General features: G+C 38.6%; 1 protein-coding gene across 3 annotated transcripts in view; it reads left to right on the top strand.

The window, feature by feature from the left end:
* The window catches only part of CDK6 (cyclin dependent kinase 6), a 285,631-nt gene that overhangs the window by 1,863 nt on the left and 264,900 nt on the right, over positions 1–18,868 (top strand). For all 3 annotated transcript variants that reach the window (XM_075587347.1, XM_075587345.1, XM_075587346.1), the window contains exon 2: positions 7–581. In XM_075587347.1, the coding sequence (XP_075443462.1) occupies positions 340–581 (242 nt within the window). In that variant the 5' untranslated portion in view covers positions 7–339. The remainder of the gene's footprint in view (positions 1–6; positions 582–18,868) is intronic.

Below are 18,868 nucleotides of genomic sequence, written 5' to 3' on the forward strand. Positions count from 1 at the left end.
CCCTAGATGTGATTGCAAGCGGTGGATCCCACGTTGCTGGGAAGCGATCTGTTGCTATCTATGCGCTTCCTGCTCCGCTTCTGCAGCGCGTTGGAAGCGCTCCCGGTCCAGCTGTGCGCAGCTGCTGCAGCGGTTCCCGGGCGTTCTAGAATCCCGCGGCCGCCTGAGCTCTAGAATCCCAGCGGTTCCGCGAACACCTAGATTCCTGGGAGGAGGATTCCGCCAGCGCGACCCCGACAAGCTCCCCCTAACTACCAGACGGACACGCGCACTCTCCCTAACCCCGCACCCCTCCCAGGCAGACGGTGCGCAGCGGCCGGTGTTTTATTAATCACTATCATGATGATGATGATGATGGAAAAGGACAGTCTAGCCGATCAACAATACGAGTGCGTGGCGGAGATCGGCGAAGGAGCGTACGGCAAAGTGTTCAAGGCCCGAGATCTGAAGAACGGAGGCCGTTTCGTGGCCCTGAAGCGGGTGAGGGTGCAGACCGGGGAGGAAGGGATGCCGCTCTCCACCATCAGGGAGGTGGCCGTTCTCCGGCACCTGGAGACCTTCGAGCATCCCAACGTGGTCAGGTGAGAACGACGCACTTTTAAAGGAGGGGGGGCGGGGCGGGGCGCGTCACGTGACTTGAGGGTGCGAGCACGCGGCTCCACTGCGCCCTGGCTGCCCGCGAGATCCGCGCCGTGTTGCGTCACCGTGGAACTCTCCAGAATGGCCTCGTGTTAGGATGTCAGTTGGTGTAACTGTCAAAGTTACCCCCACGTGACACACAGGCAACTGTCAACTGTTAACCTTTTGGGTGCCTCAGCTGTGCCAGAGCATTGCAGTGCATGTGTACTTCTCTGCAGCTGTCATTTGTGTTTGTGAGATCTCATTTTATTCAGTCTGAATAAACACTTGAGTCATTGAGGTGAACACTTGGGGTCTCTATGAAGGCAATGAAAGCATAGCTCTTGTACGCTTTAAACCCTTCACTGCCAGGGTGGTTGAGGCAGATTGTGGGAGAAGACCTGGCCAAGGTCTTTGACCCAAAGGAAATGAGCGACAAACATGCACAGCTCAATTGGATATGATTCTCATTACAAAAATCAGACATCTGCACCATAACTCTTCTTATATATAATAAGCCCCCAAATCACCAGCTGTCAAACGTGTGGCTGGATGCAGAGTAACTTGTTAGCGAGAGACCCAAGATAAACTGTCCTCTCAATGTTACTGTAATGTCAGCATTGTCTTATGTACCCCCCCCCCTCCCTTTTTTTCTTGGGTTTCATGCTGGTTTTGGATTAAGCATGAGTGGTGGAGTGATGGCCTGTATTGCCATCCTTGTTCTATTGTCATCATAAAATATAAACTAAGTTGTGTTTTTTCATGTTACCCTTTTCCATATAGAGTTAGACACAGGTCTATCATAGACCAGAGTACACCGGGATTACAGCTACAAAACAAGGACTGGGATTCAGAGTTCCCTCTGGCATTTGGCGGTGGAGAACTGTAGATCTGTTGTAGGTTACGTTACCTTTTAGCGGAACAACATCAGAGTTTGTAATAGATACAATTCTAGTGTTAAGAGCTTTCAAAACCTCATAGGTTTCCTCTTCAAGACACAGCACATGGGAAGAATTAACATATGACGTTTCCAAAGCTCTGTAGACTCTAATTAAAACTATAAAGAAACCTAATGTTGATGCTTTAAAAGGTATCACAATGAAAACGGGCTGGGCGATGTCTCATGATGACCTGGGGTCAGGTTGGCAGCACTGGTTCATGGGAGGCTAATCCAAGGTCCGCAGGGGCAGGTGATGATTGAATTGCTGGTATTGTGGGTGAATGTTCACACAAGACGTTACTTTGGGCCGGCCAGCACTGCTGTTAGAAACCTCCATGTTAACGTAAACGTTTCAATTACAAATCTGAGTGGACTAAGACCTGACATATTTGGTGAGAGCACATGTCAATGTTTATTTCTGGCCCCAGGTTTATGTATTGTCCTATTTTGGGGGGGGGGGGGGGGGGGTTCAATCAATATGGTTAGTACTTTTTGAGGACAAAAAGATTAAAAACAATGCATTTGCTCAGAAAAAAAAATGTATTCCTCGAATGACCAGTCTGTCATATTCCCTGTAATGTCTTGTCACTTAAAGCAAAGTTGCCATTGTGATAGATTTAAACAAACATGTGTTTTGCTTGTGCACAGAGGTTATCTTGTGAGTAGGTGTGGTAGCTCGACAGCAGGGGTGGCCAACTCCAGTTCTCAAGGGCCACCAACAGGTCAGGTTTCAAGGATATCCCTGCTTCAGCATAGGTGGCCCAATCAGTGGCTCAGTCTACGACTGCTCTACACTATGCTCCTTTAGTTTCCCTGCCACTGCTTCCTCTCTTCTTAGGGTAACATATTACTTGAAGGCATACAATATGTGCAGCCATTATTATTACGTGTCCCTGGTTGACTTGGGCACAATTACAAGTGACAAATTGAAGAGTTATAAAAGAAAACTAAGCAATTGAATCAATATGCACCCATCACATATTCAGTTGTAGTAGTGTGTTTCTCTTGTAAGTGTTGACTAGTTTGTTTTATGTTACCTCAAAGGTATGAATGGCACTATTCCCAGCTGCCTCGCCATGCTTCTTCACAACTCTTCAGTTGCATTGTGTCGTTGGCGGAGTTCTCATTCTTGATTGGCTGGAGTTGTTTGGGAAACCTGTTTGTGATTGGTTGATGCGAGCGGCCACGTGGTGTTGGCCGGTGGAATTCATGGGCGCTTGTCAGTGTTGTTTCTGCCGTCACGGAGTAATTGGAGTCATTGTTGTTTTACGATTTGAAGGTGTTTTTATGTGGACCAATCTGCAATGCAGCAATAGTTCTGTCCTATTATTGTACTGTTGATTTATTTGATTAATTTTCTTGTTTTTGCAAACTTTTGCTGTTTTTGCTATGTGTTTCTTTTCAGAAGGTGCAATCAAGTATACTCTGTTGTATTTACTTATGTACTGGTTTGTTTGCTTGCTCCATATACATTACACTGTTTTAAGGCGACCTGCTTCCTACTGGTATCTTGTAAGGGGTTTATGAGAACAGTTCCCGAATTGCAATCCAGAAACATTTAAATCTCCAGCAGCCATTTTGTTCTACTGTATCAGGTGTTCCCTCCAATTTTGGGAGCCCATAGCTAACAGGAATCGTTTTGATAAGTTAAATCACCCTGGGACTAAGCAGGCATCTTTCGCCTTTATGAAAGGCGAATAAATGTGAAATCGGTGTGACTGGACCTTTAAAAATGTATCTCAAAAACCATTTGTTCTTCTGATAGTCATTCAGATGATCCAATATAAGCATAACGTAAGGATAAATCTGATGTATATAATGTATGCACTCAGAAATATACATTGATCTGAGCACATATATTCAGTTCTGGTGCATTTTTATATATGGAATATCATTAGGAAACATATATTGTTATAAAACAACAATATGGATCAGTGGTTTTCAACCTTTTTTTAGTTAAGGAACCTTGTAATTATATTTTGAACTATTGTGGAACCCCAACCCTCGCTAATAGCGCTTCTGAGATCAGATGCATTGTAAGGAATCCCAACCCTCTCTAATAGCGCGTCTGAGATCAGATGCATTGTAAGGAATCCCAACCCTCTCTAACAGCGCGTTTGAGATCAAATGCATCGTAAATTCTTCTGTATTTGATACAATTTTCAAATAATATGAAAATTGCAGGGAACCCCTTAGGGATGCCCGGGAAACTCAAGGACTCATAGGAACCCCTGTTGAAAAACACTGGTATACACAGAAGAGTGATAATTGTCTTACACACTGTGTAATGCCCTTTTAAAGTTCATTTTACAATGTTTTTAACACATAACTGTGTGTGAACTCTTTTTACCACTCAGATCGTTGTAGAGGTAAAACTCATTAGGTGCATGTTTGGCAAAAATTCACTAAATACACTTCCTGACTTGGAATTTCTTGATATTTCTATTGAAAAACTACTTAAGTGCCTATTTAGTCATAGTTCAGAGTGACCAAAACATAAAACTCTTTGTTTTGAAATAATGTCAAAAAGAACATTTAATCGCCTTTTCCTCAGTACTCAAAGAATGTAGTTAATGACGTTACCTTTAGAACGACAATATATTTAAACACATATGCCAAATGTGTTAAAGTGTTCAATGTTGCATACAATATTGTAATAAATGTAGGTTAAAGCTTTTATTTTCAATGGTGGAATAACTATTTATGAGTTAATGATAAAGCACAAAGGGGCAGGATTCCTTGGTCAGACACCTGTAGCTATAGAAATGTAATGAAACCAAAAGCACACACTTGCGTTTCTTGTTGAATAAGTATAAAGGTACAGTATCAGTAATCCTATTTAAGAAATACATTTTTCAGTGTGAATTTTTTTTTTTTCTATAGCTATTGTTTTTGGAGTTGATGAATATTAAGCACATTTGCAAACCTGTCAGCTCTCGCTGATTATCTGAGAATCTCCCTGATTTGGAGTCAGTTTCACTGATATTTAGCATCAGTCCTGCCATAGATATCAATGGAGTCTCCATAAATATGCCTCGTGGTGGAGAAGGGTTTAGCTCCATTCTCCAGCATTTTTCACAGACAATTGAAAGAGGCACAAATAATTATTTTTACTGTTTTATCTAAATGTATTATTTTATGTGAATAGGATGGTTTGCTTGAACAAAAGTATTTAATCTAAAATGTGATTTCATTAGAAGGACTTACAGTAATAAAATAGAGTAAACAGGTTTTCTTGGAAATCATGTTTTTTACTTGAGTAGAAAGAATGACTTAAATATAATTATTTATTTGATAATGAGCAATTCATTGGATATAGTTGTTTTATGATTTTTTTTTAAATAAAGTGTTATATTTCAGTTGAAAAATTAACTTGAGTTACAGGTTTTAATTGAAATCAGTGTTTTTATGCACATACAGGAGTGGTAATACTTACTATTTTAAAACGATTTGACTATTATATAGTACATGACACTGCATAAATCAGGAAATGTATTTTTAAAAAGGGGGAATACATTGGGTTGTACATTAATACAATAAATGTTTGGAAAGGAAGAATTATTGATCTTTGAACCATAACTCTAACCCTTTGATCTTTATAATCATATAACACTGATGCAACCTCTAATATTATGTAGAATTTATAGGTTTGACTTAGACAGTTCAATGGGGCAGATATTTTCTAGCAAAGTACTCCTTGTTTTGAATATGATTTGTGAACGGGGGTCAGTTATGGATATTACTCTTAGCTGCACATTCCTATACTTTTATCACATTTGCCCCATAATATTCCTCTCTTTAAATGTTGTTTAACTTACGTAATATGACGTTCTCCCCTCTTATTTCCGTCAGTGCCCACTGGCCCTTTAATGTTATCACCTTGCGTGCTCCAATACATACATTATGCACACAGCAGCAACTACTCATTGTTTCCCATGTAAAAGCACAATATATATATATAGGACAAGTATCGGTCATCTACGTTTAATATAGGTTGAACTTGAAGGACATGTCTTCTTTTCAACCTCACCTACTATGTAACTGTCTTTGTACCCTATCTTCAGAGGATTCAGTCACATTATTGTTGTATTCAAAGGCTTTACCCCTATTTATAGAGCTAACTCTATAGGGTAGATTCACTAAGGTCCATTGCGGGGTGACACCCGCGATCCAGTGTTAATCTCCCCCTATGGCTTCTTGCTTTTGTTTTCCATTGATAACAAAGTCACACCTTATCCCTGGAAATGCCTTCTAACAATCTCAATCAACTATTTAACAGTACTGTATATATATATGTATCACAGAAAAAACAAACAGCGCTAACACATAAACCTACGTGCAAAAATAATACTCTCAAAAGGGACTAAAATACCAGTAACGAATAAAGTCCAGTCCAGAAGGCATTAAACAGATGGAGTCAATCTTCACTCATATATATGGTAAAACCAAAAATCCAGATATATATTGGTGATAAGTGGGGCTGCTGCATCCAAGGGAGAATCACTCCCCAAGGTAACTATGCAGAAAGGAGAAAGGAAAACGAAAGCGCACCCCCTAGTGCAATAACTTCAATGATGTAGAAAGGTGTATATTTAATAAAATAAATGCGTGGTAAACAATGCACACTTCCTGGTTACTTCATAACACAGACATTCAAAGATACCTTTACATGAATTGTTCATTTTCTATCTTGTAAGTGTGCATGGTTTAACAGACATTTATTTTATTAAATATACACCTTTCTACATCATTGAAGTTATTGAACTAGGGGATGCGCTTTTTTTCCCTTTCTCATTTCTACATATATATATATATTGCAAAATAAAATATTTCTATTCAATTGCTAATATTAAATAAAAGTAAACAACAAAGTGTCTAACTCGGGTGGGTAACTTCAGTCCTCAAGGGCCACCAACAGGTCAGGTTTTCCGGATATCTGCGTCAGTACAGGTGGCTCAATCAGTTGCAAATCGAAGACTGACCCACCTGTGCTGAAGCAGGGATATCCTGAAAGCATGACCTGTTGGTGGCCCTTGAGGACTGGAGTTGCCCACCCTTGGTCTAACTCCTTTAAGGGTGGTTAAAAGCTCACTCCATAGCATCTCCCACTCTCAGGGGAACTTGCTTGCTTGCAGTATGGTTGTGACAAATCTAATACAGAGTGCTTTTCCTGGTAATGTATAGGTTATTAAAAGCTTCAATCAAACTTAGAACTTTGCAACTAATATTGACAGATTTATTATAAATCATTCTTCCTGGTATTGCACAGGTTATTAAGAATTTATATTAGTGTTAGGGACCCCTGGAAATGTGGTCTGCCGTGCAGTGGCTCAGGGGCTTACAACAATTTTGGCCAAAAATGTTAAACTAAAAGACCATTTTATTTAATAGATATTTATACATATATATTTAGGCACTGTACCATGTATGGGTTTCACTGGATGTGCACTGAGCTCTGTCTGTGTTTTATGTTCTGTCTTTGGTTTTAAATATATATTGCCATGCTCAGTAGCACTCCTCTGTGACACTCATATGCTTATATATATGTTGTGGTTATTTTGGGGGTTCAATAGGAGCTTGTTAGGTGTCCAGTATGTTTTACAATTCTTGTTCCATATATCACCTGTAAAAAAAAATGCAGGTTAACAGGATATTTCTTTATGTTATTGAGTGTGCTCCATGTCTCTTTATTATAATGCATTTTAAAAACATAACAAACAGTAATATACATTACATCATTGTAAGCTCTTTGGGGCAAATATTTCCTTTCCTATTGTCTGATTTTATGTTGTCACACTGTTTGTACTATAATTCCCTGTATTGTATTGTCTCTAGAAAGGCACTTAATACATTGTTGGCGCTATATAAATACAAATATACATACCACTATTCTGCTAATTAAAAAGAGAAATGCAGGGTGACTTTTTCATAGAACGTGTATAAAACGGCCTCAGTAATGGTTCTTGCATTCCAGACAGGGTGACATTGATTCCACCAGCATTATGACCCCCCATGTTGGTGGGTCACACAACTGATGGCCATGCACAGTAGCTGACAGCTTGAGAGCTTACCATGCAAAAACCTAGCCACTGCACTAACAAAGCGCGCTTAACACCCCTTTTCATGCTTGTGGTCAGTTTGGTTTCCCATTTGAGGGATTTAACTTTTTAGAGCATTTCAAGCATTGATTAAGTTAGAATAGTAATGCTATTTTTGCACGCAAGAGATATGGGAAAGTACTCGGGTTTACGAGTATTGAATAAAGAGGAATGAAGCTGGGTTGGTGGTTTTGCTATAATAACAAGGGGGGGGCAAGGTGGGCCATTTGGTCTTTAACTGCCGTCAAGCTCTTTACATCTGGGATATTAATATTATTTCTAAAGAAAGCTATGACAGGAAAAGGGTTATATAGAAATGTTTTCTTTTATTGTTAAATATGTTTAAAGCATACATTTTAGAGGTCAACTTTTTTTTTTCTTCAAATGTAGGTATCTTGGTGCTGCTGAACACTTTTTCAACATTTCGTAACATTTCTAAACAATTTGGTACCACATAAAGCATACTTTTATTGGATTTGTCAATTTGTTTTCAAAAAAGCATTTTTTCCATTGTCTAACACAGTATTTGTGTCCATTTGCAAGTTTCATTTACAGAACTATTCAGTAATATTCAGTATAGATTTATGAAGGATAGAACATGCCAAACTAACCTTATTAGTTTCTTTGAGGAGGTAAGTAGGAATTTAGAGCAGGGTAATGCAGTTGATGTGGTCTACTTAGATTTTGCCAAGGTTTTTGATACGGTTCCACACAAGAGGTTAGTGTACATAATAAAGCAAATTGGACTCAGTAAAAATATTTGCACCTGGATTGAAAACTGGTTGAAGGACAGACAACAGAGTTGTAATAAATTGAACTTTTGCAGGTTGGGCTAAAGTTGTGAGGGGAGTACCTCAGGGATCAGTACTGGGACCCCTGCTTTTAACCTGTTTATTAATGACGTTGAGGTTGGCAAAGTCTCCATCTTTGCAGATGACACAAAATTGTGTAAACTAGTAGAATCAGAGCAGGATGTAATTTCTCTCCAGAAAGACTTGAATAGACTGGAAACTTGGGCAGGTAAATGGCAGATGAGATTTAATAAAGATAAATGTAAGGTTACGAATTTGGGAAACAAGAATAAACAGGCAATTTAGGAATTAAATGAGGATAAATTAGGAGAATCCTTGATGAAGAAGGATTTAGGAGTGCTTGTAGACAGCTAATTGAATAGCACGGTGTTAGGATAGACTTTTATCTCTACGCTAGCAACATTGTCCTACAAAAATACACTGGCGGCCGCCTTTATTCTAATGCGGCCGCCACCGCAATGTGCGTTCAATTCGCGGGCAGACGCGGCTTGTGCCGCGCGTCACTGTGATGCCGGTGTCACGTGGCGCGCCGGCTTCCCCGACATCCCCTGAAGGTTGGAGCGGGGTAAGCGGGGTTACGGCGAAGATGCAGGGGCACAAGGGGCAGAGCAGGAGCAGCCATTGTGTCGGGAGGGGAGGGGAAGATGCGCGCGAGGGGAGGGGAGCGCACGGAAGAGATGCGGCTGGCGCGCGGCCAAGTTCGGCGCCAGCCGAACTAAGCCCCGGGAAATTACGGGCAATTGTTAGAATTAAAGTGGCCGCAGCAGTACATGGTTGGCTATTTCAAAGTACTATAACAGAAGTAAACGTCTCAATTGAAGTTGCTTTTCTCCTAGTCTGAAAATACAACAAATCCATAGAATATTCTGTGAAATGGTACAAGCGACTGTTACCTTTATACATTTTTTATTACTTAATAAATAGCAATCCTTCAACAACAAAAAACTGTGGGCATAGCAAAGCAGTTTGCCATCAACATTATACTTTCCATTTACCCACTAAAAAGAAACAAAAAAATCTCATTGAGAGGAAAGCTGTCACTTTTCTAACCAAATGCAGAATTCTAAAACATAAAGGAAATGTAAAGATTATCGAAATAAATCTATCTGTACTTTTTTACCAGATTAAAAAATAATATAAACTCCTTTATTTCCTAGCTGTATGGGAAACAATTCGACTCAAACAGGGGCAGGTCACCTTGGGCAGCGTCTTCCCACTCGGGAAACATTTTAGGTAATGTTTTATATTTCATATATTTTGTATTGAGAAGTAAATAGGAATTATATATCTATATATATATATATAGAGAGAGGGGGGTGTTCCTCACAGCAGCAAGGCAGGAAGAATGAGACAGCACACAAATGTAAACCAGGGATAGCTGGTCCATTGGGGACATGCTCACACAGGCTGACCCGGTGCTGAAATATGCACATCCAAGCTCCTGGCTATCTAAAAAACCATTGGCATTCCACTGTCGTGGCTGTATTGCAATGTAGAATTTGGGATTCAAATTGATTAATGCAAATTAAAGACCCGTTAGAGCAAGGGTGGCCAACTCCAGTCCTCAAGGGCCACCAATAGGACAGGTTTTCAGGGTCTCACTGCTTCAGCACAGGTGCCTGAATAAGTGGCTCAGTCAAAGACTACACCACCTGTGCTGAAGCAGGGATATCCTGAAAACGTGACCTGTTGATGATTATTGAGTTGCCCACCCCTGCGCTAGAGGACATTTTTTAATTAGTTACATCTTCTGAACAGCTGAAAACTAAGTATAAACGGCCTCACCTGTTCGTGTTCTTTCAGGTCAAACATTATATACATTTCCTTCTGAACAAATATCTGCAGTTTTGGGAGCAAAACATATTGAACTCTTCATTAAACTTGCCCAAATCCGTTAAATGAAAGACTAACCTTTTATATACACCCTTGATTACATAGATTGTAAGGACTAGAAAGGTGACCCCTGCAACAGCTCAATGTATGATATGTGATGGTGGTGCTCCCTAGGTAGGTTAGTTAATGAGACATTTAAAACCAGAGACATAACATAAAACACAGACAAAGCTCAGTGCACATCCAGAAAAACTTATATACGGTACAGTGCCTAAATATACATGTATAAATAACTAATAAATAATTATTAATATTACAAATAACTTTATTAATATCCAAATAAAATAATGGTTGTTAAAATAATGATTAAACACAAACTGATCCTGTGGAAAACACACTTGTTCTGTGTCCAGGATACAAATGGTTAAAGTGAAAGATGCATATAGGGTCAATCATGCGCCTTGTGAATTATCTGATCCACAGAGCGGCTGGTGATTGACCCTATACGCATCTTTCACTTTAACCATTTGTATCCTGGACACAGAACAAGTGTGTTTTCCACAGGATCAGTTTGTGTTTAATCATTATTTTAACAACCATTATTTTATTTGGATATTAATAAAGTTATTTGTTTTAATTCATTCACAAATCACCCAGGTGATGCAAGAGTGCCCGAACCAGGTTACTTTCCTTGCTTTGTGTCTCATTACATAGATTGTAGATAGATACGAAAATAGATTTTTCGACTATAATTCTTTGGAAATGTGATAGAAATCTAAGACTACTATTTCCAGCCTCTTTACTAGAAACACATATAAAAATGATAAATAGAGCTTATATATCTCCATGACAAAGCCTGTGCAATGAAACGGGAAAAGGGACCCCGCCCAAAATGTTAATTTGACATAGCCGACTTGTTTCATTAGCCTCTGCAAATAGCTATATTTTGGGATAAAGCAGCCCAATTTAGATTTTTTTTAAATTTTATTTAGATATTGTTAAAAGCTATAAAGCCTTATTATTTGGAAATGTTGATTCATGGGAAAAGCAATAAACAGTACTATTAAATAGGTTATATTTTATATTTGTAACATTTGCAAAAAAATAAACGAATCCTAAAACAATAGATAGATAATACTCCGCAAATCATGACATATTGGAAACTGGAAATGAGAAACATTGAATGATCTAGAAAAGGGGACTCAAAGATTTTTTTTTATTTTTAATTGGCAACATTTTCAATTCCTAATCGTCAAAGGGAATTTCTTATGAAGATTTTGGAGGGTACAGAATGGGTGATCCTAAAAGTGTGAAAGAGATTACAGAGGCAATCCAAGCGACACGTAAAAAAAATAATCTTTTTTTGGTTTTAATATATGCAGCCTTTGGTTACCTTTTATTGAAAACTAATTACCTAAGCTGTCGATTGATTCGTTCTCCTGTAATCGATGAGCATAGATCCTGCATTCCAGGGTTCACTAAACGGCTGCCTTTCTGTTTCAATCAATCCTTCAGTTAGTGTAACTCAGCAGCTACAATGTATCCTTATAGGTAACATTATCTATTGTTACAATTTGCAGCTCAAACTGCAGGGAATATTGGCAACAAATTATCTCAAACAGGAAAGTGTTGCAAAAATGTTGCACTGCTGGGGAGGTGGGCTAAAGCCTGCTATAGAAATCACAGGATGCTCAGTATATTACAGCTCATTAAAAATGGCATTAAGAGTTGAATAAAAAAAATGTAGCAAGTATTATCTTATACTACAGAACTGATTTATTTTAAAAAACACATGTAGGATATTGCTTGGATTGCCCCTTTAAGAGAGATATTAGAGAATAAATGGCAGCATGGTGGGTGGAAGAGGGGAACTTGTTTTGGCGATTACCGTCTTCATTTTTTTTCTTTATTGTTGAGTTAATCGAAACGTATTTTTAATTTTGTTGAGTAAATCTTTATTTTGTAAACCTTTTCCTATGTTATTGGATTAGGTATCAGCATATAATATGCCTTCAGTATTGATCTTTTGCTAAAAAAAAATCAAAAAATGTTATGTTTTGTATTACATATTTTCTTCACATAAGCGAAAAATTACCTTTGAATAAAAAGATACACAAAATGGGGAAATCATGTGACATCAACAGAAAGGGTTAAACATAACTGTGATTTAACATAAATGTTAATAATAAATATTAACTTTATTTCATATAGCGCTTTTCTCCCAATGTGACTCAAAGCGCGTCACAATGACAGTGTAGCGCGCGGGACGCAGCACATGGGAATTTGTACACACACAGTCCCTGCCCAGGTGAGCTTACAATCTACAATTTTGGTGCCTGCCATCTCAGTAATGTTTAAGTGTGGTTGAAAGTAATGGCACAAGTGGAACTTTGAAACATACATCATGCTGACAGAACTTGTAGAGTTTATGGTCGAAAAATAACACCAGATCTTATCAACAAAACTATTAAGAGGAAAATAAAACATGTACAAACGTCTGTCCTCCGCTGATTTTAGTTCCTGTGAATTGCTGCTGTTGTAGATTTTGTTTGCCAATCTGTTCTAGCCTGGGAAATAGCCCTTCATGCATTGTTAGATGATGTTGAAGGAAAGAGAGAAAGCAGTCACATGGACGTTGGCAAATGGTGATTTAATAAAGCATGGACGACGGTCCGGACTGAAACACCTACCGTGCTTTATTAAATCACCATTTGCAATAGTCCACATTAGTACTACCTGGCTTTTCTTCATATGCCGCTTGGAATTTTCCAGTCCATACGCTCTTTTTTGTTAGATGTTATTGCCAGGTGCACAATAGAGTCGTACAGGCAAAAGGAAGCTCTGCCACAAGGAACTTACACTCTCTATGTGTAGCTGAGGCTTCGTGAAATAAAGGGACTTGCCTAAGGTCAAAGGGAGCTGGCACAGGGCCCCAAACATGATCCCAATGCCATATACTGTAGGTGGCAGTCCCATATATTCAGGTTTTTATTTATTTATCAATGTAACATGTTTTCACCAATCAGATCGCCCTGAGTTGTATCCTTTATGTAAACAACAAAGCTTTCCATTTATAATATAACATTTAAAAAATGTGCCTATTTGTAAAAAATGAATTTATCAACAGACATGGATTATTTTCCCTCGGGAAACAGCGGGCACTTGAGATTACTTAGAATGGTCTCTTAGGACCCATAAAAGCCCCTGGACACTGCCTCCTATCTGTTGTTATTGCTTGATTCATGGATCTGCTCCCCCAAAAAAGTACTGTAAGATAACATAGAACAGCCAATTCCCGGTCTGACCAAAGTGTCCATCAAGCCCAGCATCCTGTCTGTAAAAGGAGCTAGAAGCAGTACAGGGCATCACCCACCCCTTGCCTCCAGCAGTAGGAAGTGTATTTAAGCTTAAAAGACAGAAGTTAAGTTGCATTTGTATCCATCTGGCTTTTCTGGTCCTTCTATCAATTCATAGATCTGTTCGTATTTTCCAGCTCATAATGCTATTTGGTGTCACAGCATCCAGCTGTAATGAGTTCCATAGTCTGATTGTGTACTGACTGTTTATATGCTAGCTGATAGTTTTAGCAGGTGGCCATTGAGTGGTCTGAGGTAGTGTGTATCAGTTCCCTATTTATTCTCTCTACACCATTTAATATATGATATTTCCCCTCTGTCATATTTTTCCTGGCAAAAGAGACAGGGGGCCATATTTGCTAAGCAGTGCTATTCCATAAGACAATTTGCTAAGCAGTGCTATTCCATAAGACACTTTCTGGTGCTGGAAGACACCTTTCAGCCTATTCACTGTAATAGGTTAATAGGTTTAATAGGTAAACAAACATAGATTGTAAGCTCTACGGGGCAGGGACTGTGTCTGCAAACATGTATCTGTAAAGCGCTACGTAAACTAGCAGCGCTATACAAGAACAAACACTATTATTATAGGTTATAAGGTCTCTTCCAGTGCCATAAGGAATAGCACCAGTTAGTAAATATGGCCTTATATAATCAATCGTTCTGGTTTTCTTTACCTGCACGTTCTCCCACTATGTTGTTTTTTGACCGCGGTGATCAGAACTGTACACCTTATTCCAGATGTAGACTCACCTTATTGTTATACAGTGGTATTATTAAACGTTATATTTACAAAAACTTTGTTGAATATTTAAAACAGGTTATATGGCCTTTTTACTGCTGCTACTTACTGAGCTGATATTTTTACTGAGCTGTCCACAATAATTCCAAGATACCTTCCTTGGATTGTCACAGATAAATCAGATGCTATCAGTGCATTACTTTACATGTACTTATGTTGAACGTTATTTACTATTCAACTGCCCCTTCCTTTCCCATCTGGAGAGACCCTTTGGCGGCTCTTCTCTGATTTCAAATAAGTGTTTTACACAACTTTGTATCATCGACAAGTATTGCTACGTTGCTATTTAACTTTTCGGATAGATTATTTAAAATCAGTGTATTAAAGAGTACAGGCCAGCACAGACCCCACCTATTTATTTACAGGGACCCCACTATTTATTTTCACCAGCACGAATTGTGGCCATCCAAAATAATCCTTTACCAAAATGTGTACAAACAAAATCATAAGTGGATTGAACCTTTACCCAAAAGGCTTCTCTTAAGTGTCATTGCTTTTAGTTCTTAGTTCCCACACTTGGTTTGGAGAGGGGAGATGCTTTAATGCAGCGTGTGAACACCACATTACATGAAGCTTTTTAATCTGCTCATTGCAATACCCTTTCTGGCATATAATTGCCCTATACTATACATCGTGGGTGGCCAACTCCACATCTCAAGGGCCATCATCAGGTCAGGTTTTCAGGATATCCCTGCTTCAGCACAGCTGGCTCAATTAGTGGCTCAGTCAAAGACTGGGCCACTAATTGAGCCAGCTGTGCTGAAGCAGGGATATCCTGAAAACCTGACCTGATGGTGGCCCTTGAAGTGTAGAGTTGGCCACTCCTGCTATACATACTGTATACAGAGCAATATATAGATGTGATGATAAAGTGAGATACACATCACATAAAACAGTTACAAGAAAAGAAATGATATTAATGTTTGTCATTTTTAAGAGCGTCTGTTGTTGCATTGCCATTGTGTTTTGTGGTACACCAGGGGTTGTGCGATACCTTTTTGTAACTGTACATCTTGCGTGGGCCCTTTTTGAACGTTTTCAAGTACAGGTGTTTGCTTTGGGAAAAAATATTACACCTAAACTCTTTGGAATAAAATCAACATGAGAAAAATAAACATTTATAATATTTTTTTTAAAAACTATCCCAATGTTCATTATACTCTAATTAGAAAGCTTTCTTCATGGTTCAGGAAGTTTTTGGTCAACAATCTTATCTTTATAAAATGAATGACAGCTTTTTATCTGAATCTCGCATCTCTTTATTAAATGTGTCATACAAATTCTGATTTCGGTACTGTTATTTTTATTAAGCGAACATATCCTTTACATAGTTTTCAATGTTAATTTGGAGTCACTGTAACCAGGAGCATACTACAATTTGTTTGATTAGCAGGACATACCCAAATTCCTCTGGAGAAGTGCCCTCTCTTCTCTGTGCCGTGAGGTCCTGGGAGACTGCGGTGTGTACAGTTCAGGTGCATCATCAGAGTCTAACTAAAAAGAAAAACTTTACTTTCAAAGAAGCTTCAACCCCTTTGGCTTTAAGGATGGATTCATATATTACAAAGATCAAAGGTGAGGTTAGAGAGATTGGCTACTATTGTGGTCTCTGAATATTTTATTAACCCGTACACTGCCTTAAGGGAAAGCAACACATTACAATAGACAATAGACATATAAAATACTAGCTGTACTCTGCGTTACATACGCCGATCTAGCAGATCTTGAAGGTTATTAACGAAACACTCACGCATTTATTTATTTTTTTACTTTTATTTTTTAATCAATGATTTCTCTAAAGACACAATTGTCAATTTCTGGGTTCTTTTCCGACACTACACTCAGTGAATCAAATGAGCTGACTCTTGATAAAGGAATATATAATTGTCCATGACATAAAACTGACTTAGGTAGGTAAAGGCATATTTTATCAAACGTTTGGCCTTGTGACTTATTGATTGTCATTGAAAAGCCAATCGTATGGGAAATTGTTTTCGTTTGAGACTGAATGGTAGATTTGTGTCTGATGGAATGAGTGGGATTCCTGGAATAAGTACCGTGTCTTAAGTTTGCCGCACCAGTCACTTTTGCTGCGATTATGTGTTTGTATTCGAGTAACAGTAAGGCTTGTACCATTACATAGTCCTCTCAATCGCATTAGGTTTCTAAGGGGAATGGTAACACCTCCTACGTACTTTAAGTTTCAGTTAATAAGGAGGCAATTCTTCTGGGAATGCAAGTTGATATGCAGGATCATCACTCACAATAGTATCCACGCTTTGCTGTAGCGATCAGTTTGATGATAATATAATAAAAGTATTGTAACTATGTACCCAACTTGTCAGTTTATTGATAACCCTTATCTAACGCTTTGCTTTATATTACAAAATATTAATACTTTTGTTGGCAACGGCCATACCATGTTGAACACACCGGTTCTTGTCTGATCACCAAAGAGTTAAGCAACACCGGGCGTGGTTAGTACTTGAATGGGTGACCGCTTGGGACCAGTATTTGTTTTGCGTATATAGATTACTGCAGACATCCTTAGCCTTTACATATATATAGATCGACAGTTGATATAGGTTACAGAGTCCTTACAAAGATAAATCCAAGCAGTGCAAGAATCAATACACAAGAGCGTCATTATGTTTACAATCTGTTCACTGGTTTTTTAGGCAAATTCGCATAGTGATATTAAGCATTTTCATGCAAGTATTATACAAATTCAAAATATGTCTCACAAATGTATTTAACATTCCAATCAAAAGATAGCATTTAGTGTGCTTCAATATATGTACGTATTATTACTGTATATATCGTTATATAGCGCTAACGGTGTACTCAGCACTTTACAAAAGAAAAAATACAATACAGGGAATTATAATACAATAAATGCAACAAACAAAGTCAGACAATAGGAAAGGAAATCCCTGCCCTGGAGAGCTTACAATCTAGGTGATATGATGGGAGACTTACAAAGACAGCAGGTGAGGGAATAATTGCAGTAGATGGCAGTGATTGGCCACAATGGTTGGTAGGAGCGACTGGGTGTGGAATAGTCTTAATTGCCTCAAGTCCAGGCAATTTAAATGCTTCAAAGAGAAAACTTGGTGGAAACAAATCCAAAATCAGTGCCTCAAAAACCTCTGTGGTAGTGGCAATGTCTATATCATTGTTGACTGTTCATATGGTTTAATTATCATTTGGAACTATTTTCTATGCGGAGCATGTGATCAATAATGTTGCTTTTTGGATGACACAACAAAGGCTCAGATAAATGTGATGTCACTCAAAGATAAGGCATATACCGGAGCTAAAGGGGATAAAAAATGATAGTCACAAAAGGGAACGATCTGAAATGTGAAAAGCCCCTGCTCCCCTAGAAGCCAGCCCTAGAGCAACACCCACGAACCAATGCTCTCTGTCAAAGTAATAAGCAAGTTGCAGCCTAAAAAGTGGGTGTATCTAAATACTCCCAAGATAACTGACCCTGGAAGTTCTGTTGGCGTGCTCCTGCTGGGTCGTAGAAATTGAAGGGCTGGATGCAGATTGATGCAATAAAAGTGGAGTTATTAGCACAAAACAAACATAAGGGTAATGGTTCTCTTAATGCGTTACGCGCCTCTCCTCCTCGTTGACCAAGTGCCAGGAGAGGCGTGAAACGCATTAGAGAGCCTTTACCTTTATGTTTGTTTTGTGTTAATAAATCCACTTTTATTGCATCGATCAGTGTCCAGCACTTCATTGACATTGTGCACTTTGCTCCTCCACTTCCTTGTTTTTTTGCTATTGAAACGCTTCATTTAATAGGCGTGCTTTTGGGTTTGACTTAAATGTGGGGAGAGAAGGCACTTGGGGTATACTGAGTGTGAGAAGGTTCAACAGGTAAGGAAGGGACAGTGAGGGGAAAGGGTTTAAGATGAGAGAGCAGTACATGTGAAAGGGGTGGAAAGGAAACCGTTATGAGCAGAGCGCAGGAGAAAGCAGGGGCATAACGAGAACAAATTCCAGACGTATGATCTTTAATTTGTTGATTAACTTTCTTATCTTTGTAATTTTTCAATGATATCTTAAGTTTACATGTCTGGAATTTACAAAATAATAAAAACAACTCATACCTAAATAAACAAACCACAGACAAAACATGTACTGCATGTAGTGATGCAAAAGGAAAGTGGACTTAAAATTTACAAAGAAAAGAATCATCTCAAAGTAAAAATCGTGAGAGTATTATGATAATTTGGCAGGTTTCTAAATGAAGTGAAGTGTAAGTGCAATTAGTGTACAATTAATTGCAGTGTAAGTGCAATTAGTAAGTTCAATAAAAGACTACTTGTCTTTAGCCCAGTGTTATTTAAAGCCAATAGTTTACATTGCAAGTGTAATAGGCAGCTGCTATGGAAACC

This window comes from Ascaphus truei, chromosome 2 (assembly GCF_040206685.1).
Source record: "Ascaphus truei isolate aAscTru1 chromosome 2, aAscTru1.hap1, whole genome shotgun sequence".
In the NCBI taxonomy this organism is placed as follows: Eukaryota; Metazoa; Chordata; class Amphibia; order Anura; family Ascaphidae; genus Ascaphus; species Ascaphus truei.